The sequence below is a fragment of the Panicum virgatum genome, chromosome 9N (assembly GCF_016808335.1).
Source record: "Panicum virgatum strain AP13 chromosome 9N, P.virgatum_v5, whole genome shotgun sequence".
Classification (NCBI taxonomy): domain Eukaryota; kingdom Viridiplantae; phylum Streptophyta; class Magnoliopsida; order Poales; family Poaceae; genus Panicum; species Panicum virgatum.
Window position 1 is genome coordinate 21,460,595 of NC_053153.1, and position 19,394 is coordinate 21,479,988.

General features: G+C 47.4%; 2 protein-coding genes across 3 annotated transcripts; one reads left to right on the forward strand and one right to left on the reverse strand.

Moving 5' to 3' along the window:
• The first annotated feature begins 10,411 nt into the window (after window positions 1–10,411).
• Window positions 10,412–12,829, forward strand: LOC120692747 (microtubule-associated protein RP/EB family member 1C-like). The gene is made up of 6 exons (XM_039976131.1): window positions 10,412–10,676; window positions 10,858–11,013; window positions 11,527–11,633; window positions 11,798–12,020; window positions 12,111–12,224; window positions 12,345–12,829. Exons 1-6 carry the CDS (start codon window positions 10,425–10,427, stop codon window positions 12,606–12,608), a joined length of 1,116 nt encoding a protein of 371 aa, XP_039832065.1. The 5' UTR covers window positions 10,412–10,424; the 3' UTR covers window positions 12,609–12,829.
• A 396-nt stretch (window positions 12,830–13,225) lies between these two features.
• Window positions 13,226–19,105, reverse strand: LOC120690924 (trafficking protein particle complex subunit 13-like). Of its 2 annotated transcripts, none has more exons than XR_005682049.1 (12): window positions 18,722–19,105; window positions 18,541–18,625; window positions 17,632–17,762; window positions 17,435–17,537; window positions 17,286–17,300; window positions 16,729–16,874; window positions 16,327–16,522; window positions 16,080–16,154; window positions 14,971–15,110; window positions 14,172–14,216; window positions 13,645–13,743; window positions 13,226–13,505 (listed from the first exon to the last, which is right to left on the reverse strand). XR_005682049.1 is itself a non-coding variant. In XM_039973841.1 (12 exons), exons 1-12 carry the CDS (start codon window positions 19,075–19,077, stop codon window positions 13,485–13,487), a joined length of 1,389 nt encoding a protein of 462 aa, XP_039829775.1. In that variant the 5' UTR covers window positions 19,078–19,104; the 3' UTR covers window positions 13,226–13,484. The 2 variants fall into 2 exon arrangements, 1 of the variants encoding a protein (XP_039829775.1); XM_039973841.1 differs by having other exon boundaries at window positions 14,971–15,087; window positions 18,722–19,104.
• Between the last annotated feature and the right edge of the window lie 289 nt (window positions 19,106–19,394).

A 19,394-nucleotide genomic window follows, 5' to 3' on the forward strand; every position in this document is an offset into this window, starting at 1 on the left:
CTGGCTGTACGATCGGGCCCACGCGGACCTTCCGTGCCACGGCCCTGGACTGCGTGGCGCTGGCCGGATCTTCTGCGGCGAGCCGGATTTCGCCGAGCGGTACAAGCTGCTAGAGGCCTGCTGCTCGACGACATATAGAAGCGTATCAAGACAAATCCCCACGATTATTATACCGTCGAGCCGTATCGTTGCAGTTGCACCTACTTACTTGATCGCATTGACCGGCCCCATCGAGCGCAAATCATGGCCACTTAATTTTTGAAACGGGATCATGGCCACTTAATTGTATACATGTCTCTGAACTACGGCGAATCGCGGCCGTACTTGGTGTGCGCATCACGTACGTGGTACTCCCTCCAGATCCTTTTCTAAGGCCCTAGGGAAAGTCTATATACCAACGAGAACTTTGGATCCGTGTGCATGCAAATTTCTCTAATTCCATTAACTTCCTTTTGCATAGCCCCATGCAGTGATTACTCCAGCAAAATAATTTAAATCAAGCTAATTTCACCAATGTTTTAATCATGCATGCACGTATAATCGTTTCATTTTCCTGCTCATGAATTAATTACAGTTATTGGAACACGCACACACCTAACAAATTGGCTAAAATGAAAAACCACAGTACGCCTAGCGTATGGGTCCGGAGGGAGCATATATACTAATGCGACGCGTCAGCGTACACCACATAGAATCATGCTCCAGCTAGGCTTGTTTGGCACGTTGTTGGTCGTCGATGGAACGAGCAGCGCTACGCGACAAAGCTCGCGACGTGCCGCTACGGATACTTGTGCTACGGCCACGGCGCAGCAGTCAAAGACAGACAGCTAGACGGAGTAGGGGCCGATCTCTCATCCCATTCTCTCCCAGCAAGGCTGCAACGCATGGCCGCATGATATGTGCCGTACGGGTGGTGCTGGGCCGCGTGATTACCGACAAGAACGACAGCCATCGGCGATCGATCGGCAGGAGCCACTATTACGGCCGTGTCCCCGATCGGTCGCCGCGGCCGCGGGCCCGCGCCGAGCGACGACGGCGACCGTTTCGCCATTCGCATCGCGTGCGCCCGCGCTCCTGCCTCCTGGTGCGTCGCTGTCCGCCAGGCATGCGTCGTGTACCTGCAGGTACAGGAGGGGTTGGCTGCCGCCGGGGCCTTTCGGCCGGCTCCACCTCAGGTGAACTCGTCGTCGGGTGGTGGGCTGGTGGCGCGTGTGGCCTCGGTCCGCTTGTGGTTGTGGGAAATTCTGATCGGGTTCCATTCCGGTGCTTAAGCGCCTCGCGGCGGCTGGTGCGCAAACGCCGGCGATCCCCCGTTCGTCCACGCCGATGAACGGACGCTGGATTTTTCACTTGTGACGAGCTGGGGGGGGGGGGGGGTGCAGCGAGGCATGGGATTTGGGTGCCACAGAGGAGTAGTAGGCGGTGGTAGCTTTGTCGGATCCGCGGGAAATCGGAGATTCCTCGGCAGGCTCTGCTGTTCTCCGCTGGCGGCTGGCCGCCTCCGGTTTCAGGCTGCCGCCTTTTGGATTTCACGGAGGTACCAGTCCGTTCTCTCCTGTTGAGATCGCGCAAAAACGACCCGTTGTACGCCGGCCTTTCAGCCGGATTGCAGGTGACTCAGCACCGGATAACGGATGGTGGGATGGATACGGTCGCGGTCATAGAGGCGCAGGGCAGGACACGTAACATACATAATTACGTGGACAGAGACAAGCGAACGAGGAGTAGAGATCAGGTCGACCACGTGGACGCCGAACAGCCGAGTGAGCGAGCTCTGAACCCATCGGATCCGATCCTATCCGCTTTCGCTCCGACTAAAAGGTGCACCGCGCCTTTTGAAGGAATGCGATCGCGCCGACGAGGTCGACCAGCAGGTTGGCGCGGCAGGTGGCCGCAGCACGGCGAGCGACGGCGAGACGGGAGAGGGGTACGTCCGGGGGCTCCGGCCAGCCGGCTCACGTGGTGGTCTGGTCTCCCGGCCTCCCAAAGCGGTGGCAGCGCGTTGCCGGGCCGGCCGCCCTGGTGACTAGTGACTAGTGAGGGGCGCACACCCGCCGCTGGGTGCTCTGCTGGGTGCCTGCTGCCTCTGCCTCAACTCTCACATGGAGCGCGGCGGACGCGTGACATGACGGCGCACTGCCGCGTACGAGGGAGATGGAGACGATGCGGTGGCCGCGAGGCGCGAGGTACAGAGGCGCAGACGTGCAGTACAGTATCCGAGGGACTCGAGGCAGCCAGGCTGGCGAGCGTGGCGTGCCGTGGCATGGGCACAGCATGGCAGCGTCCGCTTCACCGTGCAGGCCCAGCCAGATCGACGTGCCGCTCGATCGCTCACGCCCACGCGAGTGAGTGACCGTGGCGGGTGTGCGGACTGCGGACCATGGATGTGGGCGCGAAGCGCCATAGGTTGTTGGGCAGGCAGCCAGGCACATTGCCAGCAGGTCCATTTCTCTCATCGATTGATTGCCACTGAATAATCAACGTCGGTCGCCGCAGCGGGCTGCGCGACGATCGCCGCCGCCCGCCGGTCCTCAGCCGAGCGTCGCGCCTCCTCGGCGGCGGCCGGCCGGCCGGCCGGATGCGTGCGAAGGATCCCGCCTGCCCTCTGAACTCCATGCGCTCGCCGACGATCGTCCTGACGACGTTTCTTAGCTACACGCTGCAGCCGCTTTGCTACACAGAAAGAAAAAAGATTCGTGGCTGGGGGAGTTTTGTCGCGACGGCTGATGGAGACGAGATTCCTGGCCCTGGCCCTGGACCTGGCCTGCTGGGGTACCATTACCACCCATTTCAGAAGGGTTTTCGGTTCATTGTTTGGATGGATCTCATGGATGGCACCCCGCCGCGCGCTTTCTTCTGTTGCCATGGGCAAGCTGACGGTTCATCATGTACCTCCGAACCGCAGGGATAGTATCGGAGGCTGGACCGCACGCACCCCACGCAATAACTTGACCCCTGCCCCGCGACGATCTCGACAGTTTTTACAAAAGAGTTTTCCGTTCTTGTCGCGGTGATCGTGCTGGTCTGTCCACGATTTCAGAATCTTGGACTTGTATCTTCCATGAGACGGACTGGGAAAAAAAATATTCCCCCGTCCCAAAATAGTTGCACCTATAGAGTTCAAAATTTATTTAAAAAAATTGCTAACTTTGACCTACCTACCACAAAAGACAAGACAACTTTCGAAAAATTCTTAAAAAAACAACTAACACCTCATTCACTCATCATAAAAGACAGAATATTTTGTTAATTTTACACATATCATTGATTTATGATCTTAGAATTGCATTTATTTTGAGATGGAGGGAGTAGTACGCACCTGTCATCAGCGGCTGCGGCCGGGCGCTGCCAACTGTCGTCTTCAGACAGGCAGTCAATATGAGCTTTCGTTCCATCTACTACGGTCTACGGCGTACGTACAATACGTGCGACGGTGCGAGTGCGATGTCCCCATCACGCGCCGCCTCGCGCTGGGCCGTAGGTACTCCGGCCGTATTCGCATATTCCTCGGGAGGCTCCGCTCGAGACTGATCGAGTGTCTCGGCGCAGCGTGTGGCGGGCCGCCGGAACACGCCACCGGATGCCGCGGCGTGGCAGTGGCAGCCCTGGCGGCGAGTCTGCCGCGCGCGGTTCCGCCGCTGTCCCTGGCATGGCTCTGGCGACCACTGGAACGGTCTGGGTGCGTAGCTTTCCGTCTGGATATTCCTACTGCTCGATCTCTCCCGGTTCATGAACCTCCGCTCCGGCGCGGTAGCTTTGCCGAGGCGCTCGTGGACCGCGCGACGATTGTGATGCTATTTACAAAGAAGCGTCTCCGTCGTCTTCTCGTATAGATAGCCCTCCTCCGCGAGTCCAGTAGAGGGGTCAGGGGGGATTATATTATATATAATGACAGCTTAGTTTAGTACTAGCAGTGATTGCTTGTCGACTTATCCGTGGTTTGACATGGACTTTAGAGAGCTACTACTTGTGGCGTCACCGGAAACAGCTGAAAACGGGCGCTAGGTGCCAAAGTGCCAGCTCCTGGCAATCACGACATGCGATTTGTTCCTAGCTTAACCAAGAGGTCGCGCTCGATCGGGGCGAGCTGTTGGATGACTGCAAGCTCATCCGAGTACATAGGATCCGTTTCTTTTCCAAGAGAGTACTGCTCTGTAGAATCGGGCACTGTACGCCTGCATGGCTGCATGTGCCCATAGTACATCACGTACTAGGATGGGAGGAACTACTCACTCCATTCCAAAATAAATGCAATTTTAGGATTCAAAATTTATCCCACAAATAATACAATTTTGATCTAGTAACCACAAAAGACAATAGTCTCCGGAAATTTTTTATACAAAAGACAAGCCAATGTCTAGATTTTTCTTACAAAAGACAAAAGGTATTTTGATAATTTCATATTTTTTATTGGTTTGCGTGCTTAGTTCTAAAATTATATTTATTTTGGGACGGAGGGAGTACACGTTTGGCAGCAAGCCATAGTAGCACGATCACATGATGGTCGGGTATCTCCCAGCGACCCGGCTCACATGATGGTGATCTGGTATCTCCCAGGGACCCGGCCTCCCAGCCGAAGCGCTGGGACCTTACCGCCGGTAAACCGGCGGTTACCGCCAAAATTTACCGATACCGCTACTAGGCGGCAACACTTACCGGTAGCGGTAACCGGTGTTTTCCGATTCAAAATTTAAAAATACAAAAGTAAAAAAAAAACAGTTACCGCTACAGTAAAAACGGTAAAATCTATTTTATTCTAAAAAAATCTCATATGTATATGTATGGCGTACTAAATAAAGTCTATTTGTAAAATCTTTTCAGAAATGGATGTAACTTTTCGCGACGAATCTAATAACGGTAATTAATCGATGATTTGCTATAGTGATGCTACAGTAATCATCCTCTAATCGCACGATCAAAAGGTCTTATTAGATTCTTCAGGGTCACTAGCGTATTGGTTCTGAAGTTAGTTTTATAAACTAATTTTATTTGACACCGTAATCAACTGGGATGCGAGAGCCGGGAGCGGCAGTAGCCTGTCACGGATCACCTGCCACGGCTGCCCGAGTGGGATGCTGGCCGGGGTAGGTGCGGGGCCGGGAACAGGATGCACGTTGCATGTCCACTTCGAACGTGTCACTGTACTCCGTATTGGTTTCTGTCTCTGGGCCCAGCACGCTGACAGCCATGCATAGTGGTTTGGGCCAGTGATCGCGCTGGCGTGTTCCGCCATCGGTGGAAATAAAGACGGCGGTGAGTGGGGTAACGTCGCACCCGACTCATTTACAACTAGCAGCTTTTTAAAATTCAAGACTGTCCTCACAAATTTTTTTTCTCGAACTGTCCTCACAAATCAATATAAGTTTTTTCTGTGTAATTTGTCCTTACTCGTGCGCATTCAAAAATTGCAACTTGTTGATATAGCTATCAACCTTATTAAACTCTGGATCAGGATGTGACAAGTGGTGACAGCTGCCAATCATGTAGTGTGTGCGCGGTTGGCTAGTCTTGCGAGATTACCGGATCCCAATTTCTTTGTCGCTCCCAGGACTCAGGGGATTAGTTTACAATCATCTTGGCAGTGTGATCTGCTCGATCGATCTCGTCTACTACTTTTTTTTTTTGGGAACGATCTCCTCTACTACTAGCTACTACGATTAACCTGCAGCACGGCAACTTGCATTGTTGAGCAATTGTCGCTTGCTTGTCAGCGTACCTATACCTCAGCCTGCAAGCTGTCCTGTTTAGTTGCACTGTGTAATTTTTTTGAAAAGTCATCTTTCTACATTTGAAGTATTAAACATAGACTAATCACAAAATAAATTATAGAACTCGTCTAGAAATCGCGAGACGAATCTAATGAGCCTAATTAATCCATCACTAGAAGTTGTTTACTGTAGCAATACTGTAGCAATTTAACGTCTAATTATGGCCTGATTAGGATCATTAGATTCGTCTCGTGATTTACAGGCAAATTGTGCAATGCGTTTTTTATTTCGTCTAGATTTAAGTCTCCATGTAAGTGCCGGATTTTTTTTGGAATTTTGAACTTTGCAACTAAACAAGAGGTAAATGCTCCAATCGCAACTACTCCTACCTGCAAGTAAAAAAAAAAACTCCTACCTGCAGCGACAGGATATTGTGTAAAAAGGAAAAGATATTTGGTGTCTTTCGCTTGCGTTGTGATGGGCTGATGGCCTCGTGGTCGTGGGAGAGAAGATGCTGAACTGGAATCTTTCTCTTTCCTCGTCCGCGCCATCGATCCCAAGCGCTGAGGCGCACACGCCGTTAGTCAGTGGAAAGATGGCTGCGGCGTGGCCGTACCGGCGTGCACAATGCATGTTTAAGACCGTAGCTTTTTCTCTTTTTTTTAAGAAAAGAGCAGGAACGGCGTGGCTTTTTTTAGGGGAGGAATAGAAATCCGGGTCTACCATAGTTCCTATTGTAGTATTGTTTTTTCTAGGACTAACGCATTGGTAACATGTCGGTGTTGGGTGGGCCACTGACCAGTAATCGCAGTGGTTCGCCCTGCATTTCTTAACTGACCAGAGGACAGCGAGAGCGATTACGTCACATGTTTTTCTTCAAAAAAAATTACGTCACATGTATCACAGGTCATCTGAACAAGACTGGTGCGAGTAGTTAACTTTTTACCAACGTTGTCAGGTTGGATCGTCATCGATCACTCTATCTACCTCAACAGCGAAGCGTTCGAGCGTTTGTCGGCATCCGGCCTCAGCCGTGCACTGTACAACGTCCGGTAGCAGCAGAGCGGACAGCACCCGCCGTCGCGCCCATGCCGCCGTGCGCGAGAAAAAGGCCACCGCGGAAGCGCGCATATCCCGTCGCGAGCACGTAGAGCTCGTCATCCCGGCGGCAAAGTCGCTTCCACGAGATCGGTCGCCGGCGGCACATCGGACACCGCCGGCGCGTGCCACGTGTCTTTCCGCCGGTCACCTGGCGCGGCAACTCTTTTCGGCCACCGGCATGGTACTGTACCAACGTCGACGGCAGGAGAGCATGGGCGGATGCACGCGCGCGCCGCCGGCGGCGGCGCGCCAGCACAAGTGCACAACAGGTTACAGGTGTGAAGGCGCCGCCGACCCATGGATCGGAGGAGCACAGGAAGAGAGCAGTGCTGCTGTGACTGTGAGCTACCACGGGTCTGCAGTTCAGTTTGATTCGAACATCCCTCTTTTACTTGTAGAAAGGAGCAAACGTGAGAAATTTCAGTTTGGGTGTCAACAACTTTGTGGGCATGTACACGGATCCGGTCAAAAACTATCGAGCAGATTTCCGTTGAAAGTTAGATTTACTCATTTACAGCAGGCTAACAGCATGTTTACCGTGTCAATCTCACGGCGTGAACGCCCAACCCGGTAATTTACTGAGCATTCGCAGCTTTGCTCTTCACGTTTGATGAGCCCAACCAGCGAGTAAAGAACAGCCCACTACCAACAGCGTCGAAGCTAACTGGTCAAAAAAGAGGCCCACTACCATCCTCCACACAAGTGCCAGAGCTAGAACAAGCTGCCGCTTCTCGTTGATTAGTACCACCTCGGCAGTTAGCACAGATCCCAACCAGCTTAAATGTCCCGTGCTCACCCGCTGCCTCGCCGAGCCAAGTAGCGGTGGCTTGTCACCCGAGCGGGGGCATTAAGGTGGTGTGTGGATGCCTTGTGTGGCGCTTGGGCTTGGACCTGCGGCTGCACTCTGCGGCCCGCCCGTTCTAAGTTGCGTAGTAGGCTGTGGGCGCTTTGGCGAAGGCCTCGGCGTCTCGGCACCTAGAGCGGTGGGCAATGCGTGAGGCTGGCTTCACAGAGCAGCGAATACCACCCGCTTCCAACGGTGGGAGGATAACGGGCCGCTGCACCGCAGGCCTGCGTGGTCCAATCGTCCTCTTTGGCAGACCACCATCTTTTTTATTTTATTTACTTCCATTTTGTTTGACAGTCAAGATGCCAATGGACATCCACCATCCATACCCAAATTCATACTCATACTGTTTGGAGAGGGTATGGATTACCCGTTTCAGTGCGGATACGGGTAGGGTATACGAGGATAATATCCATTTTACCTGTTACCCGGGATACCACGCCAATCCGTGCGGATACGGGTAGGGTATACGAGGATAATATCCATTTTACCTGTTACCCGGGATACCACGCCAATCCGATCGAATCCAGGCGCCGCGTGCGGCGGCGACGACGACCATGGAGACGGTGCCGGAGCTAGCGCTGCTCCTGGACGGCCGCCTCGCGCGCTATGAGCCGCTGGCGCTCATCGCCGCGCCTCGCGCTCCTTGTTGCGCGCCTCGTCCACGCCGCCACCAGCGCCGTCGCGTACCGGGGCCTCGTCGCCATCGCCGCCATCAAGACAACGCCCTCCGCCGCGCACTCCTTCCTTCCTTCCTTGTTGCTTGATTAATCACGCGGTCACGCCTGCCTGCTGGCATGCACTAGCTATCCTTCCTTGTTGCTTGATTCCTCACGCGGTCACGCCTGCCTGCTGGCATGCACTAGCTAGCGTTGCTTGATGCTCTGCTCTGCTGCTCTGTGATACGAGTGATGAAGAAGCAGAGCATGGCGAGCTCGCCGATTGAACCCTTGTGTGTTTTTGATTAATTGGCTTTGGCATATCGATTACAAGCTCCACAGCGACAGAGTAGCGAGGGAGCCCTCCCTTTGCGGCTAGCCGGCGGAGTGCTTACGTTTAACTGGCCCAGTTAATGGCCAAATACTTGGCAAGATGATACCTCTGGAAATACAATCCGAAACCCGCAAAGTCTTCTTTTATCCGTTGGGTATACCCACATTTATTGGATAATTACCTTTATATTTGGAGTTGGGTAATATGGGGATGGATAATTACGGGATGGTCATGGGTTTAACGGCAGCTTACCCAACGACAACGCGATTTGACAGCCACCGCAACTTGTTTCTCTATTTTCCTACAGAGTACAGACAATCTAATTCCTCGATCATTGTGTGCAAACTATCCAGATATACAAGTCACTCCGCTCCTATTCTGTTTCACATTTTTGTCGTTTGCAAGATATGATTTTACTAGCCTTTTTGTTCTCAAATACTACTAAAACTACAATTTTGATGAAACACGCTTTGGCCATTTGCAAGATAAGTACAATTTTACAGAAACACATTTTCAAGATAAATATTGCACGTTGAAACTTAATGGTTTTAAGCATCTATGTCAAGTGAATAGAGAATTCGAGACCAAGGTTCAGTGACTTGTTCATTTTTCTTAAAAAAAAATTGGGACATATTCATGATTAAAAAACACAACTCAAGTTCAAAACTTGGTGATACGATCATTGGCCAACAAGATGGGGAATAGATAAGCCAATAACATCTCAAAGCTTCACTTTTACGCATAAAGTAAAGATGGGGATGATATTGTGCAATAGACGAGCATATATACTCCTGTGTAACAACATTTGCACATACCTCACCTATACGTAGGTACGCTAACAGAGCTAAAACCCACTCCACCCTAATGCTTACAGAAATCAAATAGCAATCCACCTCAATCCAAAAGCTCAACTAAATAACCTACTTCACCCTAAATCAAATGGCAACTAAATATATTTTGACATCCAAATATACTTCACATCAAAACTCACTCATTAAACCCATTTTAACCTATCCCGATAGCAGACCTACCTATATGAATGTTTCCAAGAGATACCATAGGTGCATTTGACGTGCATGTTGTGTGTCGTCGTTGAAAGATTAAATTAACCATAAAACTAACAACACTTATGTTGGTTACGGTAGTTGCGCCTGCGCTCATGATTGCTAGATTTCTTACAAGAAAACTAACCAACTAACCTACTTTTAATTCACGTATTGTATAATGACATCATCCAGAAATGATGCGTGGGGGTGTTTAACTTCGGCTACAATGGAAGCGCCCCACTGGCCCATTCCATTTTCCAAGTGCATAAACAGAGCGTTTCAAAAAAAAAAAAGAAGCATAAACAGAGCCGGAAGCACTCTTGAGGGGATGATAATTGCACATGAGACCTTGCTGCTCTATGCATTTACGCTTTCGCAACATGTGTCGAGATGCAATTTGAAAGCCGTCCTCCTAACATCTCATACAGTCATACCTATTTGTGATGCCGTTATCGACGATTTTTCTCCAGCACATGACTCGAAAGCCTATGGAATTTACCACCAGTAATTCGATGGAGCCCGCATGGATATTCACTAGAAACCCAGCAAGGGCTCCCGGCAAAATATTTTTCCCCAAGCGCGTACGCTTTACCCTGGCTCCAGCTAACCCAAGGCGAATCACGAGACCGCCCCCCACGCGCCCGTCCCAACGGTCCACCGAATCCCGCCGTCCACCATCGCCCCGCGCCCTCGCCTGGCCCGCGCCGAGGGCAGAATCGTCCGACCGCGATGCCCTCCTCTTCCCTTTCAAGCAGGCCCGGGCCGCGGGCGCCGCCCAGTTCGAAATATCAAATCCATCCATCCTCCTCACGTTCTCCCACCCCGCTCCACGCCTCCACCCCACTCCCCATCCCCCGAACCTCGCGAGCGGCGGCGGCGAGCAACATCGGCATGATGGACGGCGCCTACTTCGTCGGGCGCAACGAGATCCTCGCGTGGATCAACACCACGCTGCAGCTCGGCCTCTCCAAGGTGGAGGAGGTAAGCGACGGCCGCGTCTCCTGTTCCCGATCTGGATGGGGTGCTCGCGCCGGTGTGGTGCCGGAGGTTTCTCGGATCTGCGGGGAGGATGCTCCGTTTGTATGGGTTGGGGTCGGGTGGGTTCTGCGCGAGGCGAGTCCCTGAGAGGCTAAAACCAGCGGTTGATTTCGGTGGTCTGCAGGCGGCGTCGGGCGCGGTTGCGTGCCAGCTGATGGACGCGGCGCACCCGGGGGCGGTGCCGATGCACAAGGTCAACTTCGACGCCAAGACAGAGTACGACATGATCCAGAACTACAAGGTCCTGCAGGACGTGTTCAACAAACTCAAGATCACCAAGGTGAGTCCCCGCTTGGTTTGTATCCCCTCTTGCTGCCGCCCCAGTGCGAGATCACATCATGGACATTAGATTTCTGCTACTAAAGTAATAAGTTTACACTTTACATGCCATATTTTGCTAGGTATTTCTCATAACCGATTTTGGTTGGTTTCCTGCGTTTAGGCTATTACTTAGAAAGAATTTTGGTGGGTTTCCTGCATTTAGGCTATTGCTTAGTTTTGGGATCACATAAAGGGATCTTAAATTTTCTAGTTTCCTCTGCTAATTCAAAGTAGATTGATGCCGCCATAATCTTCTTACCATATTTTCCCCCATGCCGTGTTGTTTCGTAATGTTGGAATGTGACAAGAAGAATCAGACACTCTGCATTCCTAGATCCTTTTCTTCATACCGCTAGGAACTTTTGAAATCATGAATTAGCATTGTAGCTTTTATTGTTTAGGTTATTAGTTGCTACTCTACAGGCTTTTGCTACAACTGCGCTCTTACTCTTTGTCGTTTCCTTTGTCTCAGCACATAGAGGTGAACAAACTCATCAAAGGAAGACCTCTTGACAATTTGGAGTTTATGCAGTGGATGAAAAGATACTGTGATTCTGTTAGTGGTGGTTTCATGACCAGGTAATCACTGATCTGGTCACTATTTATCGTCTGTAGATGAATTGAGTTCGAACATTTCCCAGTACTTAGTTTCCGTGATTCCCACCAAATGTAACTGATCTGTGTACTGTAAGAAATTGTCTGGATGCTTACATTTATTCTCCTGTTCTGTATGACACGAACAGCTACAATGCTTCTGAGAGAAGGGAAAGCAGCAAAGGTGGAAAAGAAACCAACAGAAGAACATCGGTGCCCTCTCAAACGCCGGCCAAGTCTACATCTACAGGACACAAGACTCAACCTTCATCACATGGCGCTAAGCGGGGGAGTGGACAAGCAGCAAATGCGCCACAACGCAGTGCTAAACCGTCACCAGCCAACTCTGGCGGACCAGCTTATGATGAACAGGTTATTTCTTAGTAAATTAGTCTATGTGAATGTTTCTCCAAATTTGTTCTCCATATGCAACATTATGAAGACTTGTGCCATGGCTTGCAGATCACCGAGCTGAAGCTCCTGGTGGATAGCCTCGAGAAGGAGAGAGATTTCTACTTCTCCAAGTTGCGGGACATTGAGATCCTGTGCCAGAGCCCTGAAGTTGAGCACGTGCCGGTGAGTACTGAGTAGTTGCAGTGTCTCCTATCATTTGAAAGACTTCTGAACAAGTACTTGTTCTATCCATTATTTAGAGTTGTGTTTTGATGATGGTGGTGATGTGTCTTCTGTCCTCAGGTCGTCCATGCTATCCAGAACATACTCTACACATCAGAGGACGACCCCGCGACAGTGGCCGAAGCTCAGGCGATGGTTTCACAGCTGCAGCAACAGCCGGCGCTGAGCCCCATCCTGGAGGCGTCCGATGAGAGGCCGAAACCAGAGGCAGCGAACAAGCGGAAGAGCATCTCGGACCTGGAGGAGTTTGGGATGGCATCCAGCTCACGGCAGAGGCTCTCCGACATCTCGGACGTTGGCTCCCCGCTGATGAGTTTCAGCTGAAGGAACTGTCATTGCTGCAAAATCGGTCTCGTCATTGCTGTTATGACCTGGTCTTTTGTAAGGCAGTGAAACTATCTCGGTTGGATTGGTTTGTGGATCCGTCTGTTGTACGGTCGGTGGTGTATTGTCGTGTGCCCTCGTTATCCGCCACAGAATTTGTGGCCGTTTGCTACAAACCATTCATATTATGATCGTTGCTTCTATGACTTTGTCGGATTGAACTATTTTGCATCCTTTGCTCCAAATCAGCCCACTAGCCGTTAGTGTTTTTCTCTTACACCAAATCGGCACCAGCCACCCGTACTTTTCTTTCATAACAAAACAACACCAGCCATAGCCAAGCGAACAAAACAGCACCAGCCACAACCAAGCGAACAGAGTGCATTGTAACATTTGGGAAAACTAGGGCATCTCTCCTCTGGGTTGGTTTGTGGTTTCATCTATATGGTGGTGTGCCCTTTTGCAACGTATCACCTGCCAGCATTCTGCAATGTATTAAGCAGGGATATAGATCTTTTTACTGTTGTGACTGTTTGGAATGTGCTTGCACTCGATTGAGTGAGAAAGCATTTAACAGCACTAGAGGAACATGCAGCACCCTTCATGGCCAAAATTCATAAGCCTGCAACCTTCAATCGTCTGAAAGGCATGCAAGATTAAATGCTTGCAAAGAGTACAGGCAAAATCCTGATACTAGGTCAACAAAACCAACCTGTTCTTACAAGGATTCAATAGAAATGAATTGATAGTGTTAATTACAACCGGATGTATCAGCTGTTCAATAAACACAATTACATCAGCAACATGTTCAATGCAAGCTACGTAATCCTCCCATGGTAAGGAAAAAGGGGTAAAGGTATCTCTCTATGCAGCATTCTATTCTGCATCAACAAAAATCTGCAAGGCAGAAACATGTGTTGGAAGGGTTTCAGCAGCTTCATGAAAGAACAGGAGGATGACTTCCCATGATTGATGGCTGCTTAACAATACGAAGTGCTACCGTGCTAATGTTCACAGAATAAACATGATTTTGTACCTCTATGTCAGGCAAAGGTTCATAGTACTTCTTTTCCTGCACGGCGTACATGGTAATTCCAGAAATCTTTTGTACTCCTAGCTGGGTGGCTACCATGCTCTGCATATTGTTGCAAAGACAGTCATTTCACCTCTATTGTCATAAAGGGGGGAGAACGTTTCATTTTATTGGCCAGAGAAAAAAGAAACACACAATCTCTCACTTATAGACTTGTATGGTCAGGCAAGGACATGCAGAAGTAAAATGATAGTTGAGATGAGAGCAAAAGTAAAAGGATAGACTTCTACGGTCACTTATAGTTACTAATTTTTGATAGTATGCTTTCACTTTAAGCATGCTTCTATCCAAGAGACATGAGAGCAGTGTTAATTTCTCATTTATCTACCTAGGCTTTCCTAATCAACAAATGCCACAAATTATCAGATTATCAATAGAAGACATGAATGGCTGAAATACAATTAAAAACTGGCAGACAATTGAGTTTTGAAAAGAGAGGAGGTATTTATGAATTCAGATAATTTCCTCACCAGATCAAATTTGATAGACTCAAAAGCCTCCACCAAAGGTAAAATCTGTGCGCATGTAAAGCAGGATATAAGAAAACATGCTGCCAGCATTATGTTCATTACAAAAATAGAGAGGCAAAGGCCCACTCAAGTAAATAGCTGCCATCAGCTGGTAGTGTATTCCGATACGATGATTTTCTCGCTTTAGCTATCGTCCATTAAAGAATAACTTGAGTGGAAACAAGCTTAATAATGTAGAATAATCATTATCAGAGTTGGGGGAATCCAGCTAATATTAACAATGTGCACCTGCTATGCACATTGTTAGCCCAAAGTATGGTTTCTAAATTCTCTGTCAAACATTTTTATTTTTTTTCTTTTTAAAAATCAGAAATCTATTACCCATCACCAATATTTAACTAATTAATGCACACCTAAATAAAGGGCAACTGTTTAAGTAAAAGCCCAAAGCAAGTAGAATGCTGATCTCAATTCCATAGGATAAATGTTTATGCGGATGTTAAAATTTGGAAAGCCCCCATGTGTGTTCTTTTTTTCTCGAATATGCAGGAGAGCTGCATATCAATGCATTAAAAAGAGGAAAAAGGCCAAAATAGCCAAGTTACACACACCACCACGCACCCAAGACACACGCTACCACCCCAGCCCCTGGGGGGTTCACTGTTTGAAAAATACAGACGCGCCGATAAACAGAACTATCACCACAAAAATGTATTCTAATGAAATCATTGGTAAATAAAGCACCTAATCTAACCATGTTCCACAATAAAAAAAATAACGTGCAAATAAAGCAACTAACCAACTTCTGTAGTCCATTGACTAGAACAACTCTTTCTTCACCGGTCATACTTGGAGCTAGAAATACTTCAAAAGGGCCAACAGTTTTGTCTGTTTGGTTTGTAAGACAAAGATTGACCTGAAGATGTGTCCATTAGACAACTGCAGTATAAATGTGAAAACCATCTTATTGCGTACTAAAATTAGTGCCCTAATCACATGACTTCATTCATAGCAATAGAGAAATCATGGAAATGCAAAGTAAGGGGGGCTACTTCAAGTTCCCTTAAAATATCACTGAACGTCTGAAACCAATAACACAGAATGTGACCTTTGCTGGCTGCCATAGGGATCAAACCAAGATAAAATCCTAACAGATTTAACAAGAAAACAGTGATGACTAAAGGCCAAGTTAAGTTACAAGCTTTTAGATACTGTTCCTAATACATAGAAAACAACCTTGCTAAGTGATAATACCGTCACTGAGCTTCTAATAATACTGCTTTTGAATTTGTGCAATTTAAATTTTAAGACATTAGTAAACTCTTAACATTGAGCCTGTTGGTACTGGGTAAGAGCAGATTACTGTGGGTATCATCCAGATAAATAGGACCATGAGGTGAACTTGTTAAATGTAAAACATAGACATCTTAGAACCTTGTGCTATTGAAAAGAAAATAAGGGGAAACATAAAAGTGGAATGAGGTGAATGGAGCAAAATAATACAGGAACAGGATTCCTGACATCCTGCTGTATAGCTTGCCTTCTTGAAGTTTATGGCACAGTTGCAATTAATTATGCAAGATACAACGAGAAAATGGATTCAGGTAGACTTGATTTTATAACAAGAAGCCATAAAGCTAAGAGCCTAAGTGGCTCTAGGCATCATTGACCTCCATCTAATATTTTCTTGAAAACACTGGACAAGAGAAGTGAAAAAGAAAATATATTTTCCAATTTGGTTAAGAATGCTAAATCTGAAATTTTAAAAGACCCATAAGTAAACTATAATACATCAATGCCAAAGTAAATTTATCATGCATGAAAAGTAACTGCACCGTCACCCTTAAGATGACTCTCCAGGCAACAGTAATCTAGTATGCTTAAAAAGAAAAGCACACAAAGATTTACCATGAATGGTCGTTCTGCATATATGATAGGTGGAACTTTCACGGCACGTAGATCAACATCTTTGCTTGCAGTTGGCTGAAAGAAATAAAGTTGTAACAATTATATACAATGGAATTTCCCCAAAAAAACTTATATACAACAGAAGCAATTCAATGATGATGGAGCGAAAAAAGATAATATAACTAACAAAAGTAAAGTTCAAACACAGCAATAATATTTTTAAAATGGAAGCAGGAACTTCACTAACAGTGCTATGAATGTTTTGAGTCTGCAAACGGCCTGGTTCACCCAGATTTGTCCGCCATGTTATCTGAAATTTACCAAGTATACTGCTCAACTCAAACTTGGGTTGACCAGCCTCATCAGATGATGATCTGAGCTGATAAAGGTAATTGTATATTCCTCCCCCAGCTCTGATGAGGATAGGTTGTTTGCAGAGGTCCCTACATGAAAAATGGAACCCAAATCATATAATGTGCTTGATGTAATGTTCCTTGAAATTAATAAAATCCTTGTTGAAAAAAAGTGTTTGTTTCATTCATATTTAAACTGCAACAGTAAAATGCCAGAACATACGTGCCACTCAACATGCTCGCATAGCCATAGTGTGTTCTTATCAAAATAAATAGTTTTTAAGTGCTTGAATTACCCTATTTCAGACTTCACTGCTGAGGGGTGCTCATCAGCTTCCAATCTTGTAGCGTTCCATTGTTGGGCAGGCTCAAAATCAACTTGATCCATGTAAAGATTTGATTTTGTATGGTTCTCTATACAGGCTTCCAGATATGTAATGTCCTGTCAACATAGACTAACGATATAAAACAGAAGACTGTCATGGTGAATTAACAAGTGTGCAATAAGGCAGAAAATAACAAACACTCAAACAGCACAAGCTGTTGTTTTAACAACAAAATACACCCAACTAACTCTTGATGAAAATAATTTGTTAAAACAAAATGTAGATATATTAAAATTGGAATGAGGCCTATTCAAATTCGCAAGAAAAATGTGAAGTGTAATTTTAAGCAAAGCAAAGAAAAAAACGCAACGGATCAGAAGGCTGTAATTGTGAATCGTTTTTTAAGTAATAATAATCAATGTGCAATGACCTTCAATATACACTGATTAACATTTCTAAAGACAGCATCTACAATTAAACAAAGGACTTACAGTTGTTGTTTGGACTCAAAACAAGAGATAACCTACCTTGATGGTGCGAACCTGAAAAGGAAAAAGTTGCAGAAAAATTATTGACATGAATTTTGTATAATATCATTCTCTTGTTCTATCAATCATGAGATCATGAGATACATACAGAATGTATTGGACAGAAATAAAATCTGGAAACTAGTTACCTTTGTCCTTACAGATAATGGGTTTGAAACAGAGAACTTAAAGAATTGGGGAAGATATTTACGCTCCCCATCACCGTCATTATATAAAGCAGTACACACAAGTCTGGATTCAACCACAAAATGAGCAAATCAACTACAAATATTGCTTTCAGCAAATGAGAAACATACACATAAAATGAAAATGCAAAGGAACGTACGTATGTGCTCCTAGTTCTTTGACGTCATGCTCCAAAATGAAATCATATCGACCCCCTGATCTAATTGACTCAACAGGGGACTTCGATGTATCTAGAAGAAGTATTCTCTGTCTCTCCGTTTGTATTTCTGCCTAGTGGAAGTAAAGCACCAGTCAAACACATTGGATATTTTAAAATAGTGAATAATACATTTTTTTAGAAAAATATCATGGGTATGAAGTAAAATCTTGCTGCAATGATTATATCAATGGAAATGATTTTTTATTCAAGTATATGCAAAAGTTATCAATAAAAAAGCATATGGCCATTTACAGTTTACAAGGATGCAAAAGTAACATAAAGTAATATTTTAGAAATTAAACAATGTGAGGTATGCTGTAGAGGGTGTCTTGACCATAAGATCAAAAGCATGAAATTGCACGAATCTTAGGTTATCAATCTTGTCATCACATCAAGTCATCAGACAGTTAGTTGTTTGATTTGATGATAACTCACACACAATTGAATCCAGTTATTGCTTGCAAACCTCAAGGTAACCCTGTACCACAAGTACTGACACAGAGAGAAATATGCCAATCTAACAGCAAAGCTAACCTCAATTGAGCACTAAAGCAACATCAAAAGCATCTAATATGTGGATATATAGCATATGAGAAACAAGTAAACTGATTTATTTAGTGATTGATCTAAAGCTTGGCTCATGAGAGCACCCCATCGCTCATATTCAATATTCTGAATTTCTGACACTAGAGCAAATGCAGAAACCTGTTAGTTTAACCTACTGTACAGACATTATGATCAACCACAAAACTTCACCCGATTTAAATCCAATTTGCAAGAAATGATCCAAGAGTTTAAATGCATTTTTAAAAACTGTGAGACGAAAAGAGGTTCCATTGGATAGAACACCTTGATGACGACGTCCCTGGCCTCGAAGCTGGAGCTGTTGTTGATGCTGATGTAGCTGCAGAAGGTCTCGCCCAAATAGATGGCCCTAAACACCCACACAAGCACGCCAAAATCAGCAATCGCCGCACCTGGAGCGGCACGGAACACTCCGGAATCGGGACTTGGGAGGGAAGAAGCAAACCCGAATGACTGGGGGAGGACGAGGAGACCCGGCAGTGCGAGGGCGTCGGCGGGGTCGCGGAGGAGGAAGCGGTCGCGGAAGGTGAATTCCCCAGGGACGGTGGCTGTGGGGTCCGGCGGGTGGAGGAGGCCGTGGAGGAAATCAGCGGCGGCGGACGGGTCGGGGCCGGTGAGCGCGTCCTCCGGGAGGAAGACGTCGCGCGGGTCGAAGCGGAGCAGCGCGGCCGGGTCGGGCTGGAGCGAGGGGCGGGACAGCCGCATCACGCGGAACGCCAGCGAGTGGTTCTGCTGCTGCTGCTGATGCGCCGCCGCAGCCGGGGACGGCGACTGCACGCCGCCGGCGTAGGGTGACGCCATCGCCGGAGATGGGAGGGGGGGGGGGGGGGGGCGGGGGTAGAGATCTGGATTCTGGACGCGGCTTCGGTTCGGGAATCCGCGCGCTCGCGGCGGCCGCCGAGCTGAACCGAGCAGCACCGCTGATAAAAACCGACGGCTACGATTCGGCGGTCTCAAGTTGGATCGCGATTTTGGCATATTCTTATTACAGAAATCAGTATCAGACGTGTTCAGAAAGTTAAATTTCGATGAATTTTAAACCACTGGAGTAGATTTCGATGTGCCGGCGTCCAAATTTCATCGGTGAATTCTCACCCGTGAATTCTCAATGGTAACTA

Coding starts and splice junctions, on each gene's coding strand:
- LOC120692747 (XM_039976131.1), top strand. CDS start 10,425: ATGCCCTCCTCTTCCCTTTCAAGCAGGCCCGGGCCGCGGGCGCCGCCC. Junction 11,634..11,797: donor AGTGGTGGTTTCATGACCAG/GTAATCACTGAT, acceptor TGACACGAACAG/CTACAATGCTTCTGAGAGAA. Junction 12,021..12,110: donor GACCAGCTTATGATGAACAG/GTTATTTCTTAG, acceptor CATGGCTTGCAG/ATCACCGAGCTGAAGCTCCT.
- LOC120690924 (XM_039973841.1), bottom strand. CDS start 19,077: ATGGCGTCACCCTACGCCGGCGGCGTGCAGTCGCCGTCCCCGGCTGCG. Junction 14,217..14,970: donor TCAATGGACTACAGAAGTTG/GTTAGTTGCTTT, acceptor ACATGCGCACAG/ATTTTACCTTTGGTGGAGGC. Junction 13,744..14,171: donor AGTCTATCAAATTTGATCTG/GTGAGGAAATTA, acceptor AACAATATGCAG/AGCATGGTAGCCACCCAGCT.